General features: G+C 43.5%; 1 protein-coding gene across 1 annotated transcript in view; it reads left to right on the forward strand.

Moving 5' to 3' along the window:
* MYO15A (myosin XVA) overlaps positions 1 to 24,320 on the forward strand; it is a 761,224-nt gene that overhangs the window by 464,265 nt on the left and 272,639 nt on the right. The window contains exon 45 of the mRNA XM_069212299.1: positions 1,742 to 1,934. Within this exon, the coding sequence (XP_069068400.1) occupies positions 1,742 to 1,934 (193 nt within the window). The remainder of the gene's footprint in view (positions 1 to 1,741; positions 1,935 to 24,320) is intronic.

The following is a 24,320-nucleotide window of genomic DNA, read 5'->3' on the forward strand; positions in this document are numbered from 1 at the left end:
GAGTACATTAGTATGACTGAAAAGGATGAGGGAGAGGCAGATTCGGGGAAGTGAGACAAAGATGAGGAAGAAGGAGAAAGAATAGAATGTAGCGGGAGGACAATGGAGCTAGAGAAACAGTGATGGAAAGCGGAAGAAAAGACAAAAGTAGGAAAAAGAGAAAATACGGAAGGGGAAGAAGATGGTGAGAAGAAAGATAGGGTGGCTGATGAGAAAGAGCAAGAGATGGGGAAAAGAAAGGTGGGAAGGCAAGAGATGACAGAGGAAGAGATGGAGAGAGGTGAAGGATGGAGAGGGCAAAGCAGGAGGAGGGTGTCAGTTTCATGGCCTGTAGCCACAAGGTAAAGATGACTTTGATTTACATGTACAATTTTGGTAATTTATTTTTATATATATGGCTGTGATGTTAGCTTGGTCCCCTCTGGGCACTACCAGAGATTTCATGGACTCCAACAACCTGGACCTGGATTGAGGTGGGTGGTGTTGGGGCACCTTCCAGCTCCTCGTGAAGCTGATTTACGGTAAAAGGATGCCTATTGGTCAAAATATCCTTCACTTTACTAACAGTATGGTGGGGAGGAGTGCCACAGGTAGATTCTTCTCTGGGTTTGGCGCCTCCTCCTGGAGTTTTTCGGTTGTGCTCAGCTGTAAATCAGGTCATGGGCTTGCCTACTGCCAGAGCCAAAGAAAGGCCTCTTCACTTCCCTGACTGGCATTTAGAAGCATGTGCACTTCATGATACTCACAACACAAAGGCAACAAAGCATTGAAAGTCTGTGGGGGGGACGATCCACAACTGCACATGTCTGCTGGTGTGAGTAGTATTTTTGACAGGATCTGTCACGGCTCTGGACCAAAATATTTTACCAACCCAGTGGTACAAAGGGACCCAGAGGTACCACAGTAGCCATGTGTTTGTATCACATTTAGAAAGGGATAGGTAAGTAACCTATCATAAGCACTTCAGGACTGTTGTAGTTATTGTAAAGCAGTTTCTAGAATGTAACATTCCAAAGAAGGGGTAATTTCTGCTATTTATGTCATTCCTATTTAACTATAAAGTGTCACTCAAAGTGTCACACACACACCTTTGAAATACCACACATACGTACAATGGAAAAGTCACCCATAAGCAAACTGACACCCTAAATAAAAGGTCAGAGATTTTTCTGCTATTAAGAGCACAAGTAAATTTGTTTTCAAGGTAGGGATCATACATAAAACCCTACAATTGTGGAGGTAGTGCAGCAGATGGAATTAAACCAAAAAGATAAATCATTTTCCCATGTAGGAAAAAAGAAAGAAAAAAGTGTTCTGACAAGAAATCTCAGTTTGAAGGCATATATGTGCACTGCATACAATTGTGCGTGCACAACTAGCAGTGCATGAATGTGTGTGGGAATTTACAACCAGTTTCAAATTTCCAGTTAATTATGTTTCCAAAAGCAGGTCCACAGAAATAATGTAGGTTGTCTTTGAGAGGTATCTTACAGTTATTGTTATTGTTATTTTGAGTTAGCACTTGTATAGCAAAGTCTGCAATTGATATGGCATCACAACTCCTTCTGGTAGTCCAGGCCATGACTTTCCAAGCGTTTCCAGTGCAGTCTAAAGTCTGATTTGTTTTTGTAGAGTTACAATTTCAGTCGAAGAATTTGCCAGTTTTGATGATTTTTTAAGTTTTGTAATTTGTAAGTTTACTTGGTCATGTACACTTTTTTTATGCTTACTTGTTTTTAAGATGCCCAAGGAAACAGTGGCCATGGTGAAGCCAGTTCCTAGCACCAAAGTAAAGACTCCTTCACCAGCAACACCTTCCAGCCCTGCCCGGTTGCCAACCAGTCCTGCACGAATGCCAGCCAGTCCCACACGGCTTCCAGTCGGCTCTGACCGGTTGCCCCCCAGTTCACCTCGATCATCAGGGGGTCCTCCAGGTAAGGTACACATTGGGGACATAGCTTGGGTCTGGTGTAGAAACTCACTCAAGCAAATGTAATGCTGATATAGATGTCATCATTGGCATTCATTTAATTTTTTATTTAATTTTTGATCGAGATTCCAGATATATATATATATATATATATATATATATATATATATATATATATATATATATATATATATATATATATATATATATGTTACCAACTGGCAGACACCAGTAGGTAGTTATAGTTAGGACTATGTTCCCTTTGAAAAAGCGTTTTGACTCGCGTATATCTTTTGCTCCATTGGACAAATCTTCACAAAACTTTCAGAAAAAGTGCTCCAGTGAATCATACTGTACATAGGACGTTTGGGGGTGATGCATCAAGCAGAGACCAAGAAAAAGGGGCGGTCAAAAAATTTGCATTCCCCATTATAATTCCCATTGCGATTTTAAACACGACTACAGCCTGAACTGCTGGACGGAATTACATCAAATTTGGAAGAAAGGTAGCTCTTGATCCAGAAAGAGTGTTTTCTTTTACTTGGTGTTAATCTGTTCAGTATTTTTTGAAATATTGAAAGAATCTAAATTTAGATATCTAGGTTGGCAAAGGATTCGCGAATAATGAGTTTGTGCAGGGAAATGCAGAGCTCTGATTGGCTGCCAACACTTCAGCCAGGAAGTGTTGGCAGCCATCTTGGAACTCGGATTCAGATGCTTGGTAAGAATGTTATAGTTACATGTGGATGCTAAGCAGAACAGGGTAACTTCTGGCTTATTGGACAAGGGCTTGTGCTTTTACTCAGTAGGCTGAAGGTTCAATCCTAGTATCGGATTTCTAGTGATGGAACATTGAAGGGTTTTTCCCCACAAAATCAGTGGGTTGAATGTCATAGCCAAGGCCACTGGTTTTATGTGATTGTGCCATCACTGTGATTTTCATATAAGTATAGACTTTCTGCATTTACCACATTATCCATCATCTGCCGTATAATCTGCAGATTTGTACAAAAAAAGAATGTATTTCTAGCTCAAACAGATCAAAACCTACTAGAATTGCAGTGACGTGTTGCTGCGCCATAGAAGGCCCTTTGCAAAGCTGGACTGGTCATCTTTCTGTTGCTTATTGCTATTTTGTGATGTTAAACTGGTACTAATGAGGTACAACCAATGCCCAGACAGAGCTACCAAGTTTAAAGAGGATGAAATAATGAAGTTATATCAATACAAAATGTGCCGGATTATGCTGCATAATTTGCCTGTTCTTGCTGCATAATTTACTCAACACTGCTGAAAAATTTGGCCTCACTCTTTTTAACTGACAGAAACATTTTTCTTTTCAATTTGTCCGGAAATATCCCATTCTAAGTATAACATTCATCAAAGCCCAAATTGCTCTTTCTCTATCAATCTCTCACTTTTTCTCTCTCTCACTCTCTCACTCTCTCACTCTCTCACTCTCTCACTCTCTCACTCTCTTACTCTCTCAGGGTTGGGTGGATAGGGGGTTAACTGCACTGATCATGGCCAAAAGCCGTGTACGACACAAGGTTTGGTGGTTTTAGGGGGTTGGCCACAAGGCCCGGCTGCAGGACAGGCACGTGCGTCCAATTACCACTGTGGCAGTGGTTGGATTAAGGTATAGTAATGAAATCAATATATGTTTAAAAAAAACATAGAAATTAAGTGACAAACCGAAGGTTACAGTGACGTTCTGGTTAGGAAATAGAATTAAAAAAACATAGAAATTCACTTAAAAAAAACAAAGGTTACAGGGACGTCATAGTTTGGTTTTTAAATTACAAAACCTTAGAAATTCACCAGCTGTATTTATAATTATTTCAAATAACTATAACTCATGCCCTAAGGTAACTCTAACTCGTGCCCTAGCTATGCACTGCTAATTACCCCAGATATTACAGCATTCATGACATGTTTTACAACATCATTGGTAATCTCACTGCAACATTTGTTGTAAATTGTTCATAAAAAACTGCGCACGGCGGGGGCACGAGTTATAGTTACTTGAAAAAACTGTAACTATAAATGTTGAATTTCTAAGGTTTTGCACGAATAAATTCAGAACTTAACTATAACATCCTGATAACCTTTGTTTTTTTTCAGTGTATATATATATATGTATATGTATATATATTGACTGAAATAAATCAAAGGCTACTGAGGCGTTATAGTTAGGAAATAGAATTTAAAAAAGCATAGAAATTCACTCAAACTTTAACTGATGAATTTCTATGGTTTTGTAGATTTAAAATATGGGCCTAACTATAACGTCCCTGTAACCCTTTTTTTTCAATGAATTTCTGAGGTGGTCAATCCAACCACAACCCCCTATAAGCACCCAACCCTACACCATGCTCGGCCCTTTGCCCGGGCAAAGCAGAGGTTGCCTGCAAGACCTGGCCTGCAGCCAGACCCTGCAGCCAACACTCCTAACTATCCAACTCCATGCTGCGCATGGCCCTTTAGCAGTGCGTGGCGAGAGTTGGTCGCAACCTCTCTGGGTGTGAGAATACGTGTGAAAGGGTGTATCTGGGGGTGAAATTGTCTGTCTGGGTGTGAGAGTGTGTACATCAGTGTTTTAGTGAGTGCATTGGTGTGTGCCTGGGTCTGTGAGTGGGTGCATGAGGGTGTCAGTAGGTTTGTAAGTGGGTGTGTGAGAGTCTGAATGGGTCTGTGAGTGGGTGCATAAGTGTCTGAATGGATCTGTCAGTGGGTGTGTGAGGGTCTGACTGGGGCTGTGAGTGGGTGCACAAGGGTCTGAGTGGGTGCGGAGGACTGAGTGGGTCTGTGAGTGGGAGAAGGAGATTGAAAGAGAGAGAGAGAAAAAGAGGGAGAGAGATAGAGTTATAGAGTTTTTAGGTTGTGATGTATGATATTCTTAAAATGGGATATTTCTGCACAATTTGAAAATAAAAATGTATTTGTCATTTAAAAAGATGAGCCTTAAGCATTTGCAGTTGAAAAAAGAAATAAAGAAGGGAAATGATTACCCCTGGAATCAAACCCTGAACTCTCAGTGTGAATGTCTGCAACTTTCACCATTACGCTATACTCTTCTGCTTTTCATTTTTGTCTCTTTGTTGGCTGTCTGGGACCGTTGGGGGGAGCCTTACGGCCTCCCCCATGGTCCCATTGCTCCAGCAAGCAGGCAGCTGCTTTTAACAGCAGCTCCCTGCTTGCTGGAGCAATATTTTCATCTGCCTTCCCTGCATGCATATCTGCATGCAGGGCAGACAAATGAAAACTCCACATTCTGACAGCAGTACTTGTTTGGCAGGACCCACTGTCATAATGCGAAGTGTGACTTGGCTGCAACAGCAAACAGCTTTGTCCCTGGGTGGGCACCCCAGGACATAGCATGAGCCGGCCGTGGGGGTTGGTGGTCTTGAGGGACATCAGTCACTCCTCAATGGGGAGAGACCCCCATGGCCCCCTGCACATAATTTAAAGACAGCCCTGGGGAGGTGGCAGTTCCTGGGGCTGCGGGGGGGTGCCCACTATGGATTCATTGTTTAAAGTTCTGGGGAGGTGGTGATCCCCCGGGCTTTGGGGTGGCCAGGCATGTCCCCCCCACATTAATCTTGCTTAAAGCCCCCGGGAATTGGCAGCCCCCGGGCTGTGGGGGAGGCCAACGGGGCTCTCCCACAGAAATAAAACAATTAACCCTAGGAGGTAGTAGTCCCTGGGGCTACGGGGCACCCCCATTAGAAATAAACAATGCTCTCAGGACTTGGCCGGGAACATAGAAAAGACGAAGCACAGTGTTTTTTAAAATGTATTGCAGATCCGTGGATCTGCAGCGACCCCTGCCGTACATTTTTTAAACAAATGCTTTTTAGCCCGGGGGTGGGAGGGCAGTCCTCTGGGACCCCACCACAAGAGCTAAGGGGTCAGGGTGTGATAGTGCCAAAACCACCAGACAGGAAAAACACACTGGGGGGCCCCTTTGGTTATCTGTCCATCATCCTGGCAAATGGCAGGAAGCAGTTTGCATACTACTAAGGTGGAAGGTGTAGGGCTGTTTTCAGTGGGGGAGGGAAACTCTGTTCCCCATTCAATTTCAGTCCTGGGGACCACATTCCCTAGGGCCCACCACAATTCAATGGGGGAGAGGGCCACATGGCCCCTCAGCCCGGTCTGATTTCAGCCCCATGGACTCCATCTCCCTAGGCCCGGCCATGTGTCCCTGGATGCACTTTGGCACCTAGTGTGCATGATGGGGACCGCGGGGAGCCTGAATGCCCCTGCAGGCCCAGTCGGCTCCGCGCCTACTGTGGGAGCAAACATTTCTATTGCTAAACACGCAGCTTCCTGTGTTCAAGAGTAATCATTTAATCTCTTTCCCTGCCCATATCTCTGTGGGCAGGGAAAGAGCTGAAACCTCTATCTCCAGGAGGCGAGAGCACTTTGACAGCTCCCGCCCACTGGAAGCAGAGTTTTTGCTCTGACTTGGCAGAAGCTGTCAAAGCTCCTGCCAAGTCAGAGCAAACAGCTATGTCCCGGGGGTGGACATTATGAAATCCTCAAAGAATGGTTTCTAATTAAATTATCAGTGCTGCAGCAGATTCTTCCCTACTAGCGGCACATGAGTACTGCCACAGAGTTACTCTCTGGAGGCACTCTTGGCTTCACCTTACTTTACTCAAGTCAGAATCACAGCAGAGAATATTAAATCTTCCATTCTCCGGGACTGCTCTATACAGTAGCCACACCAATAATGATATGAGAAGAATGAAAGTGGAAATGGAGACTCTGAAGGCAGTTGGCTTAGAAAGACCCAGAGAGCAAAGCAAATATTTCCATCCCTACCAACTCCATTACTACTTGCACAGGATTCAAACCCCTCAGTGGGGAAGCCATTAAGGTCGGTGTACCAACAACCTTACCAACCATACCAAAGAAAGAAAGCAGACCAGGGGTAGATCCACCCAGCAGCCTGCTCAAGGAGGCAGCCAACCATCTGAACTATTACTTCCCCCTCTTCTGTTACCCACTTCAGTGGAGAGAGCATATCTTCTAATCTGGTAGAGTGGCAAAACATAACAAAAGATACCTGGGTTTTTAATATTGTACAAAATGGATATAGTCTCAGGTTCACCGGTCCTCCACCGTCCATCCCTCCGAAACCGTACAGTTTCCAACTCCCTCTGTTATGGTCTAAAGTCAACTTCCTCTAACTTCCTCTTCCTCTAACAAAAGCAAGCGGCAGAACCTGTTCCTCTACAACAGCAAGGTACAGGCTTTTATTCCAGGTATTTTCTGGTGAAAAAGAAAGACAAGAACAAATTCAGACCAATACCTGACCTCAAAACAGCCAATAAGTGGATTTGGCGAGGAACGTTCTGGATGCTGTCATTACACCAAATCTATCCATAATTATACCAAGGGGATTGGCTTTGCTCCATTGACCTACAAGACACATACTTTCATGTTCCAATCACCAAAAAGCATCAAAAGTTCTTGAGGTTCGTAGTGGGGACAGGCCACTATCAGTACTGAGTACTTCCATTTGGTCTCAAGTCAGCACCCAGAACATTCTCCAAATGCATGACATTGGTCGCTGCCCATCTACTCATACCTAGATGATTGGCTAATCAAGGCTACAATGCCTCAAGAAGCTCAGCTTCACTACATCCTGACTTGCAGTCTCCTTCAAAGGTTAGGCCTTCATGTCAATATCACAAAATCAACGCCTGTCCTGGTTCAAACCTTACATTATCTGGGAGGCTCAACAACACAATACAATACAGGCTAGAGTTTCCCCTTCGGAGGAGAGGCACTTATTGATCCTTTGGTAATGTCACTCTCTCATGACAGCTTCTCATCCAACAGTGGGAGCAGTATCCTCTCTCCTCAGCTCAAAGGCCTCCTACATCTTCCTCAAACTGAATGCTCGTCTCCACATGTGACCTCTGCAGGAACATCTCGAGGACCAGTGGTAGCACCTAACGAGAAATTGGCAAGACCGGATCGTACTATCTCATCATGCAAAGCTGTTCCTGGAAAGGTGGTGCTCTCATAGGAACCTGCTTCACAGGATGCTTTTTTATCAGGAGGCTCCTCCTCAAACAATAGTGATGGATGCCTCACTGCTGGGATGGGAGGCCAAATGGATCACTTCCAAATCTAGGGTAAATTGTCAGAGAGAGACACAATATCAATCTCCTGGAGTTATGCGCAGTCCATCTAAGGTTAAAGGTACTTCAGATCCCACTCCCTGCTTGTTCAGACAGACAATGCAACCACCATGTAGTACTTCAACAAGCAGGGAGAGACAAGGTCCAGGCCCATATCACACAAGGCCCAATCAATCTGGAAATGGCTCATAGCCAGGGGTCTAACGATCACAGCAACTCACCTTCCAGGTGTGCAAAATGCACAGGCAGACTCTCTCAGAAGGATTCTACAAGAAAACCATAAGTGGGTCTTACCTGATGACACAGTCCACAACATCTTTCAACTGTGGGGCACCCCAGCCATTGACTTGTTCGCCACCTCAGAAAACAAAAACTGCTGAAGCTTCACCTCAAGGTACTTCCTGCCAGGGACACTGGAGAATACTCGATTGATCAACTAGTCTGGCAGATTTCTCTGTGCTTTTCCACTACTTCCCCTGATTCCATTAGTCCTCACAAAGCTATCCCACTAGAGAGGCAAGATGATCCTAAAAGCTCCAGAGTGGCTATGTCAATGGTGGTTCATGGGCCTTCTTCACCGGTCCATCTGTCCACATCTCAAACTACCATGCAGACCAGACCTACTAACGAAGTTCAGAGGTGAGATGGTACACTCCAATCTCTCCCCTTTAAATTTGGCGGCATGGCTCCTGAGCTAGTGCAGTACAGACATTTGAACCTGCTGCAGGACTGTATGGATGTCCACAGAGAGGCTAAAAAGCCATCCACCCATTCCGCATACACCCTCAAATGGAAGAGATTCTGTATCTGGTGTTAAATTAAATTCAATTATTGAAAATAATAACAAATATAAATACATATAATTCAATGTTTAGAAAATTGTCTAAAAATGAAACATATTTAATAACCTTTCTTGATTTAAATCATTAGTGCAACATTATTGTTTATTAAAATATAATTAAAATATAATTAAATTACTTGCAATTAATTCTATGCATCACTGTTAATAATTATTCTTTAATAATTGAAATTGTATACTTTTCTACTTTAGGTGAGATTTATTTTGTTAATACGTTAAAAACAAGTCAATCTAATTAAACATATTTAATTACATTTAGGTTAATAGTGCTGACACATTTTCTATTTTGTTCTACATTCAAAATAAATCTATACATTAATATATAATGTAAAAATATTTGTTAATACGTTTCACAAGTTTAATCTAACATCTTCCCTGTCTGAGTGGATTTCTTCCTCCTCAGCAGGGTGGTCCCTGGTGTACTCTGCCAAGAGCTTGTGGAGCTTGACCTTGGTAGGGTTGGAACCTGTTTTAATCTTTTTCAACTTACAGAGGGACCTTAACTCTACCATCCCTAGATGGAGGTAAGCGGTGAGGCTGAGTTCCACCACTATTTCCTCTGAGCTTATCATTATGTTACTAAAAGTTAGGATTACTTTTTAGAAACTAAAAACTATTTTTAGTAACTAAATCCTAACTTAAAAATAACTTAAATCTAAAAAAGAGATGATAAGGGGACTTAACCAAGGCCTTAGCAGAACTTTAACATTTTTTTAAAATTATGTAGAATTCAAAAATCGGTTTTCTAAAGGCAATTTTAGAATTTAGTCGTGTGATCAGGTATTGGCTGAATAGTCACTGTTAAAGAAGTGTCTAGAAAGAAAAGATGCCCATTCTGCTTCCGTTATGTTTCATCAGCCCAGCACCCTTGACCCATTAATTTGTTTATTCATTATGGCCCAAAAATGTCTGGAGTTGGAATCTTTGTTGGCACAAAGACGTTTTGTCCAGAAATGATCTGAGCACTTGCGTTTTCCCTCAAAGAGAGGGCTGGTGACACAGCACACACTGGGAAGAGGGCCAGTAACTGAGCATCCGGGCCGGAATAAGTCAGAACCTGTGCGGGAAGTGTGACTGTACTCGGCTCCGGACATGGTCAGTGAGCAAACACACTACTCGTGAGATGCTCGTTGCAGTCCACCAGGCGGGGTCCCATCTGTAGAGGGGTTCAGTGGGTGCAGGCGGCACAACAGTGGTAAAGCGACACAGGCTGGGAAGAGGCACCACCCTCGCTAACAGGAATCCACCAAGGTAGACACAACTCTTGGCCGAGCAGCTCACAAGCTGTAGAAAGGTTTCCACTTGATGATGATGATCCGAGGGCAGTAGACACAACTTCAGAAGATTGGTTTGGTGGCTGTAGAGAGGCTCCACTCTCTCTAGCAATAATCCATAGCAACAGGCACAGCTTCAGAAGAGCAGCGCAAGGGCTGCAGAGTAGCACCAAGCTCACTAATGTTATTTTGCGACAATAGCCCACAACTGCAAAGGAGCGGTGCGGAGGGTGCAGAGAAGCACCACTCTCCATAACGATAGTCTGTGACAAAATTACACCTGGTCATAGCGGCGCTGGGGCTGATGAAGTGCTGTTCATGAGGTCTTTGATGTCCCTGAGACCCTAAGGAAAACAGGGGGCAAGCCAGAAAACCCTTAAAAATCCTTCTGGTAAGAGGGCAGAGTCCTTCTTGCAGGGTCAGAGAGCAGCAGGCTGCAGGGCCACAAGCAGCAGAGCAGTCCTTCCAGAAAAGCATTGCAACTGAGTCCTTTGGGCAGCCCAGCAATTCTTCTAATGGGTCTTAGTTTCTAGTCCTGTAGTGTCTGATCTAAGGGGCATCAGAGCCCCATACTTATACCCAAATGTGTCTTTGAAGTGGGAGAGACTTCAAAGAGTGGTTCTGAAGTGCACCAGTTCCCTTTCATTCCCGTCCTGTCTGCCAGGTTATCTGTGAAGGTCATCAGTCCCTTGTGTGGGGTTAGGCCACTACCCTTTGAAATGTAAGTGTGAGCCCCTACACCCTTCTTGCCCTGGAAGATCCATCAGTATGCAGATGAATGCAGATGCAACTGAGTGTCCTGTGTTTATGGCTGCCTGGATGGAATGCACAAGTGGAGTTGTCACCCAGCAAAAGACCAGCCGTGGGTTGGAGACAAGCTGTAAAGCAAATAGAGCAGTAAGAGCAAAGAAATGCATACTTTCTGAAAGGGGTATTTCTAAAATAGCAATGTCAAATCCAACTTGACCAATAAGAGGATTTATCATTACCATTCCAATGATATGAAACATGAGGTAGCCACTCCTCTCTGATCAGGAATTATGCAAAAAAGTATTTTAAGGAATCTGCAATCCTGGCCTATGAGATAAGGGTGCTTCCCAATAGTGAAAAACGACTTTGGATGTTTTTCACTACCAAGGCATGTAAAACTTAATATTACATGTCCAGCCTTCCACATACACCACATCCTGCCCAGTGGGTCACATAGGGCCTACCTTAGGGGTTACATGTATGTTAAAATGGGGGGGTTGAGACTTGACAACAGGGTTTTACATGCCAAGTCGATGTGGCAGAGAAAATGTAAACACAGGCCTTGCAATGGCAGCCCTTAGACAGGGTTAAGGGGTTACTTATGTGGGGGGCACAATCAGTGCTGCAGGCCCACTAGTAGCATTTAATTTACGGGCCCTGGGCTCATGTAGTACACTTTACTAGGGACCTTTTAAGTTTAATAAGCTTTATTGAACACATTGAGGAAATGCAAATATTACAAATTTATATAACAGTGAAATTTGACCAAGTTATACAATCATTAAGATGAAGAGGAGAGATAATTGTATTTTACAGGGCATAAAATGTATCTACACAAACTGAAATATATCTCAGATAATATACGTAGAAGCATAATTTTGCAACCTGCAGCAAATAACATTTCAAATATTTTTAATGAAATGGGAGGAAAAGAGGAGAAAGACAGTTTGACACTTATGTGTAATGGTGTTGATGAAAGCGAAAGAAAAACAAGGCTTGTTTAAAGGTATGTAAAGAAAGGATATGATGAAAGTTTATGGAGGTTTTAAAATTTCAACATTTCTAATGTTGATTGTGTTGTGATTTGGTAAGTAGGAAGTTAAAGGTAGCCATAACAAATCTCTTTTGATGGCTATTTGTAACATGGATACATGGGACGTGTCCAATCTATGATTGGAACAAATCAAGTTCCAAAGATCAGAACAGCTCCTTAGGAAAACCTGTACAATACTATAAGGCGTATTAAATGAAAAAAATGGGCTGATTTGTGCCATACCAGCTTCCAGAAGGAGAACTCCTTTGAACATAAGAAAAACATATGAAGAAAGTCTGCATTGGAGGAGTTGCAGGACCAGCAATTATTATTAGATATTAGTTTCATTTTGTGTAGAGAGCAGGGAGTTAAAAACAACTTGCTGTAAAAGACAAACATGGTCTAAGTAGAACTGACAGACTGAGAAGTATGATGAATTTTGTACCCTATTTTGTTCTGTAAGGACATAGAATAAGAAGACTGTCCCTGTTCCTAGGACACTTCAACCTTTGTTTGAATCCTATCAGAATCTGAAGAAAAGAACTGCTTGTATATGTAAGAAGCCTTGTCTTCAATGGAGTAATTTGAGAAAAATTGGAATCAATAGGTAATAAAGATGGAATCAAAGAAGGATCTATGACTTGTTTTTTGAAAATATTTATGAGGATGTCATATTTAACCTGCTGCATGGAGGGAATGTGAAAGCGAGATTGTAATTCTTCAAGGGGTGAACTGATTATCTTGAGTGATCTGGGATATAGATATAAGTCTATCACTATTAGCATGCCAAAGAGACCAATGTAGAACTTTATGAGCTATAGTGATATTGGGATTATACCATATAGGAGTTAATAGCAATATTTAGGAAGGATTATAGGTCTGGCAAATAAACTTTTCGACAATATTACAAGTAAACCTTAATAGAGGTGAAGACATTGACCTGGGTTTCTGAACTATAAGAGAGAATTGGAGAAAAGAAAAGGAGTAATTAGCAGCAATTCAAGGGATCGCCAATGAGGATGAGAAGTGGAAGATGAAGAGCCTAACAAAGACCACATCTGTTTAAGGGTGTGAAATTAGGAAAATTGACTCCACCAGACTTTTTGCAGATTTTAAGTTTAGAAACAGAGATCTGAGCAGCTCGTTTGTTCCATAAGAATTTCATAATAGAGCATCAATGGATCTGGAGGAAGTGAGTAGTAAATGAACAGCAAGCATCTGTAGATGAAAATTAATATTAGGCAAGAACATCATTTCAAATGTTTCCAATCTACCCCACCAGGAAAGAAATAAAGGTGACTATTGAGCAGATAGGGTAGAAATAGTCTGTTTTAAAGTTTCAGCATTTGTTTTAATAGTATCCTTGATAGAGGGGTAATATAAAATACCCAAACATTTAATTTTAGAAAAGCTCCAAAGAAAACCAGTGTCTTTAAGCATATCTTTTAGACAAAACCTGTTAAGTGGCATTACTTCCGGTTTGTCAATATTAAGTTGAAGAAATTCAGGAACAGACACATGAGGATTGGAAATATAGATTAAGATATTGTCAGCATAGTCCATGAATTTGACAAGAATTTGATCAAGAGTGTAGCCTGAAAAGGAGCTCGGATCTGTGAATGGATTTTTTAAATGGTTCCTAAGCAAGGATAAAAAGTCATGGACATAAGGGGCAGCCCTGTCTGGTTCCTCTGGTAGGGCGAAGGTATGGAGATTGCAAACCATTAGTGAAAACTGAGGTTGATGGAGAAGTGCAAAGAATTTTAACAAACTAAAGAAATTTGGGTCCAAAACCATGTCAGTTTAGGGCTCTGAAAATGAAGACCCATTTAACAAGATCAAAAGCCTTCTCGGCATCCAAGGTAACTACAGCCACGGGGTTTTTACAATGAGAAGCCTCATGAATGATATTTTAAAAGGCGCAAGAATTGTCAGAGATGTGACTGCCCTTGACATTGACAGACTGCTCGATGCCAACAAGAGAAAGGGTAAGATCATTGACACGAAGTGCCAGAACTTTAGAGAAGTTTTGCAATCTGTATTGATCAGGGATATTGGCCTATAATTTTTGCATTCGGGCAAGTCTTTGTCCTTCTTCTGAATTAAACAAATGATAGCTTCAGAAAAAGAGCCAACTATGGAGTCCGAAGTTAAAAAGTGCTGAATCAGTATAAGAAGTTTGGGGACCAAAGGATTGGAGAATTTGGAATACAATTTGATTGTAGGAGTTTGGACATGGCTGAACATATCTCAGTACTTGAAATGTCCACCTCATATGAGGAAAAATCATATTGTGGAGTATGAGGTTTTGGAATAGTACTGAAAAAAGAATCAAGAGAGTTTTGATCGGGAAAAGTGTCTTCAGTATAAAGATTGGAATAAAAATCTGCAAAACGGGTCAAGATGTCTTGGTCTTTAAATAGTTGGTTGCCAGAAGTGTTGCAGATAACTTCTATTTTGGCTCTTTATTTTTAACTTTTAGATGTTTAGCTAACATTTTGCCCTCATTATTGGGACAGCAATAATATTTTACGCAAAATTTTGAAAGAGCTTTCCAAGCGTTGTTCATGGATACTTTGTTAAATCTAAGGGCCTGATTTATACGTATTTAGCGCCGCATTTGCGTCATTTTTTTACACAAAAGCGGCGCAAACTTATAATATTCAATTACATTTTGTAAGTTTGTGCAGCTTTTGCGTAAAAAAATGACGCAAATGCGGCGCTCAAAAAGTATAAATCAGGCCCTAAGTTTGGTTTGAATAAGTTGGTCTCAGACGTGATTATTAGATGAGGAATAATATTCATGTTCTAATTTCTTAACATGTTGCAAGATGAGGGATGATTCCTTAGCGGCAGCCTTTTTCTTTTGGGAAACATAATTAATAATGTGACCGCAAGCAAAGGTTTTAAAATAATCTCAAACATGGTGGAACTTAACATCAGGAGTAGTGTTGGTATGAAAGAATTCAGTAATGAATCGCTCAAATTCTATGACAAAATGTGGGGCCTGCAATGGCAAATATTAAAACATAATCTATTATAACGTGCAGGAGAGTGGGAGGGTTCCAGGTAAATTATCACTGGTGCATGCTCAGAAATTAAGATAGGGCCTAATTCAGCATGAATTAGGTTTTGTGTAAGGTCTTTATCCAGGAAAATATAATTCATTCTAGAACAGGAGTGGTGGGTAGGCGAGAAGAAAGAATATTCTGGGAGGTCTGTACTGTAAAGGTGACAAGCATCAACAAGACCTCTATCTGAACCTGTTCTATGAAAGGCCTTTTGCATAATATATGGAATGTACTTGAAAGCTGATTTCCTGCCTAAAAAAGGATCTAGCAGCTGATTATAATCTCCTTCTAGAATGAGGTTGACATTTTTGAGTGCAAGTAGTTGGATTGGGAGGGAATCCCAGAAATGTGCTTCAATATTATTAGGACCATAAACGTTAAAAAGAGTAAGGGCGTCCATTAATAGTAACATCTAAATGGAGACACCTACGCTCAGCATCAGTTTGTTGATTTAGAACATTAGCAGACAGGGTCTTATGAAATAAAATAATTACACTATTTTTACGATGAACAGCAGATGAACAATAAACAGAAACAACCCAATTTTTCATAAGCAAATGAATTTCTTTCTCAAGAAGGTGAGTCTCTTGTAATAAAGCAATGTGACAATGGGCGTTTAGAGTGGTGAGTAAGAACCCTTTCTCTTTTAAGAGGACTACAAAGATCCTTGACATTCCACAAAATAATTCTAAGTCTATTCTTGAAAATAGTTGTAAAACCTAGTGTAAAACAGCAACCTCATTGAGAATAAAGTACATAAGAATAAATGCATACAAAGAAATGTGCTAGTAAGTAGGTAAAAACGCATAGGATAAAAATAAAAGAGAGGGTAGATGAAGGGGGAGATAATAAATAGAAAAATGAAAAAAAAAGACCCAAAGGCCAAGTGGGAGAATAAAATAAAACTAGAAAACTAGGAACACCATGAAAGATGAACCAACTCTAGCACCCGGCGCTGGAATACAAAAGTAGGATTAAAGAGGGAATTGACAGAAGGAAACAAATAAAGGAACAGGAGCAATAAACAATAAAACAAAGCATGTATATAATCCATATAACAGACCTACTTGTTAGGGTGGGGTACTTCAAACAATAAATCAATCACGATTCTTATAGAGCAAGGCTAATCACCCGTTCTGATCTTAAGGAGCTGGGGGTACTGCAGCTCGGTTGAAGTGCTGGGTGGCTAGTTCAGTCGAAGAGACAGATCTTGAGGTCCTTTCTGAACTTAGGCAGAGAGGGAGATTGCCTGAGAGGAATGATGAGGAAGAGAGTTCCAGGTCTTAGCGGCGAGGTAGAAGAAGGATTTTCCTCTGGCTGTGGTCTTGCAGATCTGTGGGATTATGGCCAGGTGGGCAGAATGCAGTCGTCTGGTGGGTGTGTGGACGGCGAGGCCATAGTTGAGGTAAGCAGTTCTGATTGTTGTGGAGGGCCTTGTAGGCGTGCGTGAGGAGCTTGAATGTGATTCTTTTGTTGATCAGGAGCCAGTGGAGGTCTCTCAGGTTCCCAGAGATGTGGCTGCAGGGAGGGATGTCCAGGATAAGTGTAGCAGCAGAATTTTGGATTCTTTGCAGCTTCTTTTAGAGCTTCTGGGAGGTGCCAGCATAGAGAGCATTGCTGTAGTCAATCTTGATGCTGACAAGCGCCTGGGTGACTGTTCTTCTGGATTCAACAGGGATCCACTTGAAGATCTTTTAGAGCAGGCGGAGCCTGTTGTAGCAAGGGGAGGAGACAGTGTTGACTTGGTGGTTCCTAGAGAGTGAGGTGCCAAGGATGATGCCGAGGTTACATGGGTGGTCGGGCGGTGTGGGGGCAGGCCACCAGGAGTCGTCCCAGGCAGAAGGGGTGGTGCCCAAAATGAGGACTTCTTTCTTGGGGTTGAGCTTGAGGCAGCTGTGTTTCATCAGGCAGTGACTGCCTTCATCCCATTGTTGAAGTTGTTCTTTGCAGCTGTAGGATCGTCGGTGAGGGAGAGGATCAGATGAGTGTCGTCAGCGTAGTAGGCTATGTTGAGTCTGTTGATTCTGACGACGTCTGCCAGTGAGACCACGTAGATGTTGAAGAGGTTGGGGCTCAGGGAGGAGCCCTGGGGGATGCCACAGCTGATCTCTGTAGGTTTGGATGTGATTGGTGGGACCCTGTTTCTCTGGGTTGGCCGGTGAGAAAGGAGAGGATCCATTCCAGGGTGTTGCCGCAGATGCTGGCATTGTGGAGTCTTGCGCAGAGGGTGTAGTAGTAGACAGTGTCCAAGGCGGCTGAGAGGTCCAAGAAGATGAGGGCTGCGGTTTTGCATCAGTCAAGGAGATTGCGGATGTTGTCTGTTGTGGCGAGGAGAGCAGTCTCAGTGCCGTGGTTGCTTCTGAAGCCAGATTGGGAGGGGTCCAGAATGTGGTTGGTCTATATGAATTTGGTAAGTTGGATGTGGATGGCTTTCTCGATTACTTTGGCTGGGAAAGGGAGCAGAGAAATGGGTCTGTAGTTCTTGAGGTCTTTCTGGTCTGCGGAGGGTTTCTTCAGCAGGGGGTTGTTTCTGCTTGTTTCTAGTCTTCAGGGAAGGTGGTGGTCTCTATGGAGCAGTTGATGGTGTGGCAGAGCTCAGGGGCAATAATGTCACTGGCTCGGTTGAAGATGTGGTGTGGCAGGGATCCGAGGGGCTTTGGAGTGGATGGTCTTCATGATCCGTAGGATGACGTCGGTGGTGATGGTGGACTAGTTGGTCATGGTCAGCTGGGATCCAGAATTCAGAATCTTTGGGTGCGGTGGCTGCGGGAGGGGCTGGTGGGTCCTGTGTGGGGAGCTGTTGTAGATGTTGGAGATCTTGCAGTAGAAGAAGGTGGTGAGGTTGTCACAGAGGGCTTGGAATGAGGGATGTCCGTGGTGTAAGTGCTGGGTTTGGTGAATTCTTTGATCAGGGTGAAGAGTTCTTTACTGTTGTGTGCATTAGTGTCATTTCTTTCTTGTATCGTGGTTTTCTTCGTGGCTCTGATGATGCGATGTGATGGTGGTTTTGAGGGCTGCATGGTTTACCAGGGTTTTGCTGTACCTCCATATTCTGTTGAGTCGTCTGCAGGTGTGTCCAAACTCTTGGAGGGTGGGAGAGAACCAGCTGGCTTTCTCTGTGGGCTGTTTGCTGAAGGGTTCCCTGAGGGGGCCAAAGTGTTGGCACAGTCGTAAATCCATTGGTGGTGTTAGTGTACAGATGTGGTGCTGACCGTGGAGGTCGGTGGTGGTGTGTTGCAGAGGGTGGTGGTGAGTTGGTCTTCGGAGGCCTTTTTCTTGGGGAGAGCAATCCATTAAAGAGAGAATAGACAACTGCGAAACACTGAACAGATGGCCAACGCCAACAATGACATACGCAGGACTGGGAAGAAAAAGGAAAAAGATAAAAAGAAAGGGAGAAAACATTGGTGATTAAGAAAATGAATACAATAATGCAACAATATCCTCCCTAAGGTGTGGTGTGGTTAAAAGACAAACAAGTCTGAATATGAGATCATGTTCCTTAATGTCCATGGCTTCCTTTTTGTGAAGGTGAATTAATTCTTTAAGTTGAGCTGGAGAATTCAAGGAGGTGGTTATGTCCTTGTAAGTAATCTTGAAGATGCAAGTATGTAGAAGACCATATCTGGTGCCCATATCATGTAAAGAGTGACGCAGGCCCAAGAATTGTTTGCGATGAGTAGCAGTAACCAATGAAACATCTTGTGAAAAAAAAATCCAGTGGCCAGAGCAGAACATCTGCTTATGTTGTATAGATGCAGAGAGGGCTTGCATTAAGTCTGTATTGGAGGAAAAGGATGATAATTTCTCTGGTTTTGATAGTGAAACTGGCACTGGAATTTTTTGGTCCGAGACAATGGGCTCTAAGGGTGGAACTGCTATTGAGACCCACTATCTTGGGTAAGCTCAAGTGGAGAAAGGCAATCATATTGCCTCCCTCTGCTCCCTCTGTTATTCAGTAAGCTCAAAGATTATTGCACCGGTTACGATTCTCCACATCTTTTGTTTGTCGCTTGGGAATTGAAATTTCCTTGGCCACAGGGTTTATTTTAGAAGGATTGTCCAGAAATTCAGCAGTGTAAAGTTCAAGATCTGAAACCGTTGCTTTGAGGGATGGCCATTTTCCGTCAAGGAATTGGAGAGTAGTGGTGATTTTAATAATGAAAGGTTTTAACATTTTAAGTTCTTCCATCAAGTCTTCTATGGTGAAAGGGAGAGGTGATTTACTGGGAGAAGCAGGATTCTTTTTAAGTCTCTTGCCTCCACTACTTACGTTATCCTTATGGGTGGCAGAAGATGCGTTATTGAGGGATCTGTTTTTCAAGAAATATTTCCTCCCTCCTCCATATTGAGGAAATTTATAAACAATGGGGAGAAAAACACAAGCTGTTTTGTATGTGGAAAATATCAAACCTTCCTGTGATTAAAGTGGTGGACAGACCTAAGAGAAGCCAGCAGAGTAGGTATATATATATATATGTAACCCTAACAGTCTCCACAAATTCAAAATACAGAGAAACCTGCTAAAGAGTGGGTTGATAACTCCTTAGAGGGTAAAATAAGTCATTGGCACCATTGTGATGATATTTGGAAAAGCAAAGCCCAATTCTGCATTACAAATGAGGAACAACCATGCTGAGATCATACAAACGCTCAATTCCTGCCAGTCTATTTTGGTGGGAAAACTCCGACAGCGCTCGGCCGCTGAGAAGAGGATAAAAGCAGGTTGTGGCATGATGGGTGCTCAGAACAGAAAAGTAAACTCACCGCCCCTGTCCCCCTGCCCTCATAAGGCTTTTGATTCCATTTGGTGCGGCAAGTTGTTGCTCCAGCTGAAGAAATAGGCCCAAAACTGGGCCAAGGAGCGGGAGCTCCGTTATACCGCGACCATCTTGTGCATATCCAGCTGCGCACTCCTCTTTACTAGGGACTTTTAGGTAAATTAAATATGTCAATTGGGTATGAGCCAAGGTAACCATGTTCAGGGGAGAGAACACAAGCACTTTAGCACGGGGCAGCAGTGATAAAGTATGGAGAGTCCTAAAACCTGCAAAAACGAGATCAGGAAATTGTAGGGAGGCAGGCAAAAAAAGTTGGGGAAAGACCACCCTTAGGCTATCAGGTTTAACAATGCATACAATTAATTACAATTAATTTAGTTATAATGTAAAGAAAAAAGTTACATTCATTTATAAATTTGCAAAGGGGTATTAAAATAGATTTTAAAAAAGTTTGATTTTTAGGTAATTTATTAATATTAACTTACATTTATTTATATGTTAACTATTTTAACTATTTGTGGTGCTGGACTCAATGCTTTGGGTCCTTTCTGGCTGTAATAACTTTTGAAGTATAGTTTGTGAATAGGAATATACTTACTTTTTTGAGGGGATGTGAGTGGGTGCATGCTCCTCCCAAACCCCATCCTTAACACTCTCCTAACCCCTTATTCTACTCCCTAAACCCCACCTATTTTGTGGTAAGTATGCTCTATTTTACAATCACTCCCCTGGTCCCTCCAGTATTTACCCCTAAGTAGTAAAGTTACTCTTGTGAGGATCTTGCCGTAGAAGGGACAGAATAGGTGGAGGTAGAGATTCACACTTGTAGGTTTATTAAATAATTTTCCAGTGGTTTAGTAGTGTTATTGTAGTGCTACTAAAGTACTACAAAATGTAGTTTGTGAATAAGTCCCACAGTGTTTAGCTTGCGTAGGACTTCAGAGCACTGAGGGAAAGAAAAGGGGGCATGACTGAATGTAAGAGCATCTGGGGAGATTGAAGAGAAGAAACATGAGTAAGGGAATTATTAAACAGGGCTGTAACAGAAGGCCTTGCAGTCCCAGCAGTGCATGGCATCCCCAAGTGCCTACAATATGCGGGCAGCACCTCATCCACTTCTGCTGCTACCTGGCTGCAAAGGTACGTAGAACAAATCAGAGCATCTGCTTCCTTGCTACTACCTGCTGCACAGTGCATCCCTTCACTATATCGTCTTCATTACACACAAGCAACAAACTTTTAGGATGTTGAATAGTTGTTGGTATCTAAAGGTCCCAAAGCAAAACAGTGCTCCCAAGATCACTGGATGTCACTGATTATTGAGCAGAAAGAAAAATACAGCATAGTCGAGACTGAGGAAGAGGACAGTTTATCATGAAAGGCGAAAGACAAGGGACGGGAAGCTTAAATTGCAGAGGTACAAGTGAGAGGCAGAGAGAGAAAGAGGGTGAGAATGACAGTGGGGTCATAAGGGATAGTTTAGACAGTGAGAGAGTTGGAAACAATTGTAACAAAGTTTAGAAAAAGTAAGTTGAGAATGAAAGCAAGAGACTGGTAAAGGGTAAAAAAGTGATAGAGAGAGGTGCAGAAGAGACAACAGCGCCAGGGAGATGGACAACAGACAGGTGAGTGAAAGACATGTGATGGTAAGCTAAGAGAGATTGAAGAGGAGACCCTCGAACAACAGGTAATAAACAGATAAAAAGCAAAAGAGACAGCTGTGAGACAAAGGTGAGCTAACGTGAGGCAGAGACAGGCAAGTGATGTAGAGAGAGTTGTAAAGAGATAGTCACGTAAGGAAAAGCCAAGAGTGATGGGAAGAGACAGGTATGAGACAAGTATGGATAGACAGTTAATTGGGAAGATGCAGAGAAAAGCAATGGACAAGGGAGAGAGAAAGCCAGATGAGTAAGGTAGATGGAATGATGAAGAGACGGGCGCTTACAAAACAGTTGAAGGAGAGAGGAGAGAGATGGGGAGGAAGCAGATATTTGAGGGAGATAAAGAGAGGCTAAAGCAGCCAGAGAGAAGGAAAGACAGATGAGAGAGAAAGAAATTGTGTGCATCTGTGACTCTTTGTGAAGGTGGGAGGTGAGAGACGAGGATAATATGTATTTGGTTACACCACTGACATGCAGCATTATGGTATGTTAGCTGCTTATGTAACTTACACTATAAAGTCAATCATCTCTGGGAACAGTCTTCATTTGGTGAACCGTGAGAGAATAGGAAAGAGGTGGACGGTACAACAGACATCCAGATATTACAGAGGAAAACTAATCAGAAGTTTGTAAAACTTTAGGAATAGTAAAGTGAATAAAGGGTCTGAAATTGTAATGGTTTTGATTCAAAATTGGAGAACTAGGCATTGAAAAGGGTAATTTTTTTCCCAAGGATATCAGTTCTCAGAACTACGAAATTATGGGATGCTGGGGATAACATTCAATGGTATCACGACCACGGCAGAAACTTCCAACATAAACAGCCAACTTAACACACTGACCGCCACAGCGGTAGCAACAAACACCACGGCGGTCACCGCCAACAGACAGGCAGAAGACAATGTACCACCCACCCTATCACAACCCGCCAATCCGCCAGCTTTTCTGGAGCAGTACCAACGCCATCAAAAGCACGGCAGAAACAGAACTTGGAAGGGAAACCACTCACCTCTCGACAATCCACAAAGAACCAAGACGCCATGGAGCCCGAGCTGCAGGTCCTGCCGATGCTGACCCACCTCCTCCTACACAACAGATATCAAAGGCGGCGACAGCGACAACCATGGTGAGTACTGCACCTAACACACAGGGGAGGGGGAGGAAAAAGAGAGTGACACACACATGCAACATGCAACACCCCCACCCCCAACACCATACACACAAAAACCTGCATCAACAGTACCTTTACCCCCTGGAAGAATGCAAGGACAAAACAGTGAGTTCAAACAGTGATATTTTTAAGTATGCAGATATAGTTAATGATTAGAAAAACAGTAAATACAAATATTTACAATATGTTCAGAAGGACGTACACTGTCCTTTGCAAATGTCCGTGGCCCACTGGGCCAAAATCATGGGCAAAGCTCACACTTGACTCCTGCCTCAAAACGGAGAGAACATTGCAGGGGCATCAGGTCGTAAACACACAGGCACCTCAGGGGGAAGGGGAAGTGGGGCACCTCAGCCAGAAGATGGTATTACGCAACCTCTCCTGGAGGGGGCTACTTGCTCACAGCGAAGCCTGGGGAGTGCAAAGCCACAGTCTCTCAAGTGGGTTGCTTGCCCACTGCGTGGTCCTGGGGAGTGCAAAGCCACAGTCTCTCAAGTCTCTCAAGTGGGTGGTTTGCCCACTGCTTGCTACTGGGGAGTGCAAAGCCTCAGTCTCTCAAGTCTTTCAAGTGGGTGGTTTGCCCACTGCTTGCTCCTGGGGAGTGCAAAGCCACAGTCTCTTAAGTGGATGGCTTCTCCACTGGTTCTGGAGGGGGCCTTGTGCCCAGTCTGCTTCATCCTGCCAATGATAGTGATAGTGGGTGCATTTCTCCACTGGCTCTGGAGGGGGCCTTGTGCCCAGTCTGCTTCATCCTGCCAAGGATAGTGATAGTGTATGCATTTCTCGAGGGGGCCTTGTGCCCAGTCGGCTTCATCCTCCGACGGATAGTGATAGTGGATGCATTTCTCCACTGGTTCTGGAGGGGAGCTTTCGCCCAGTCTGCTTCATCCTGCCAAGGATAGGGTGAGTGGATGCATTTCTCCACTGCTTCTGGAAGGGGCCTTGTGTCCAGTCTGCTTCATCCTGCCAAGGATAGGGGGAGTGGATTCATTTCTCCACTGGTTCTGGAGGGGGTATTGTGCCCAGTGATGTCGCACTTGGGGTGTGGCAGTTCACATTCCCTCACCTGAGTGTCTGAAGCACAAGATTTGCAGGGAACAGGTAGCATGATACTCCATGGAGGCAGGGCCAGACTCCATCCTGCGGCGTCTAAGGCAGCAAACTGGTGGTAGTGCCGGTGCTGGTGGGGGTGCTTCAAGTGGTGGTTTGAGGTTCCAGGCCGTCTCCTGCAGCCTTGGACGGCTGCCCACTGGGGATGCTGCTGCTGACAATTGTGTGGCACTGGCTGGGCATGTGGCAGTGCAGGTGGCGGTGCCTGTTGCGGGGATGCTGCCGGTGCTGGCCATGGTTCAGCTGCTGGTGGTGTTGGAGGGAGACACCAGGCCGTCTCCTGCAGCCTCAGACGGCTGCCCACTGGAGATGCTGCTGCTGACAGTTGTGGCAGCGGTGGTGCAAGTGGCAGATCAGGTGACAGTGCAGATGGTGGTGCAGCTGGCGGTGCCTGCAGCGGTGCTTGCTGCGGTACAGGTTGCAGGGCTGTCGGTACTGATGGTGGGCACCAGTCCCTCACCTGGAGCCTCTGGGGCCTGAAGTGCCTTGCCTTGGATTTTCTTCCCCTTCTTCACATTGGCA

Source organism: Pleurodeles waltl, chromosome 10 (genome assembly GCF_031143425.1).
Source record: "Pleurodeles waltl isolate 20211129_DDA chromosome 10, aPleWal1.hap1.20221129, whole genome shotgun sequence".
NCBI classification, from domain to species: domain Eukaryota; kingdom Metazoa; phylum Chordata; class Amphibia; order Caudata; family Salamandridae; genus Pleurodeles; species Pleurodeles waltl.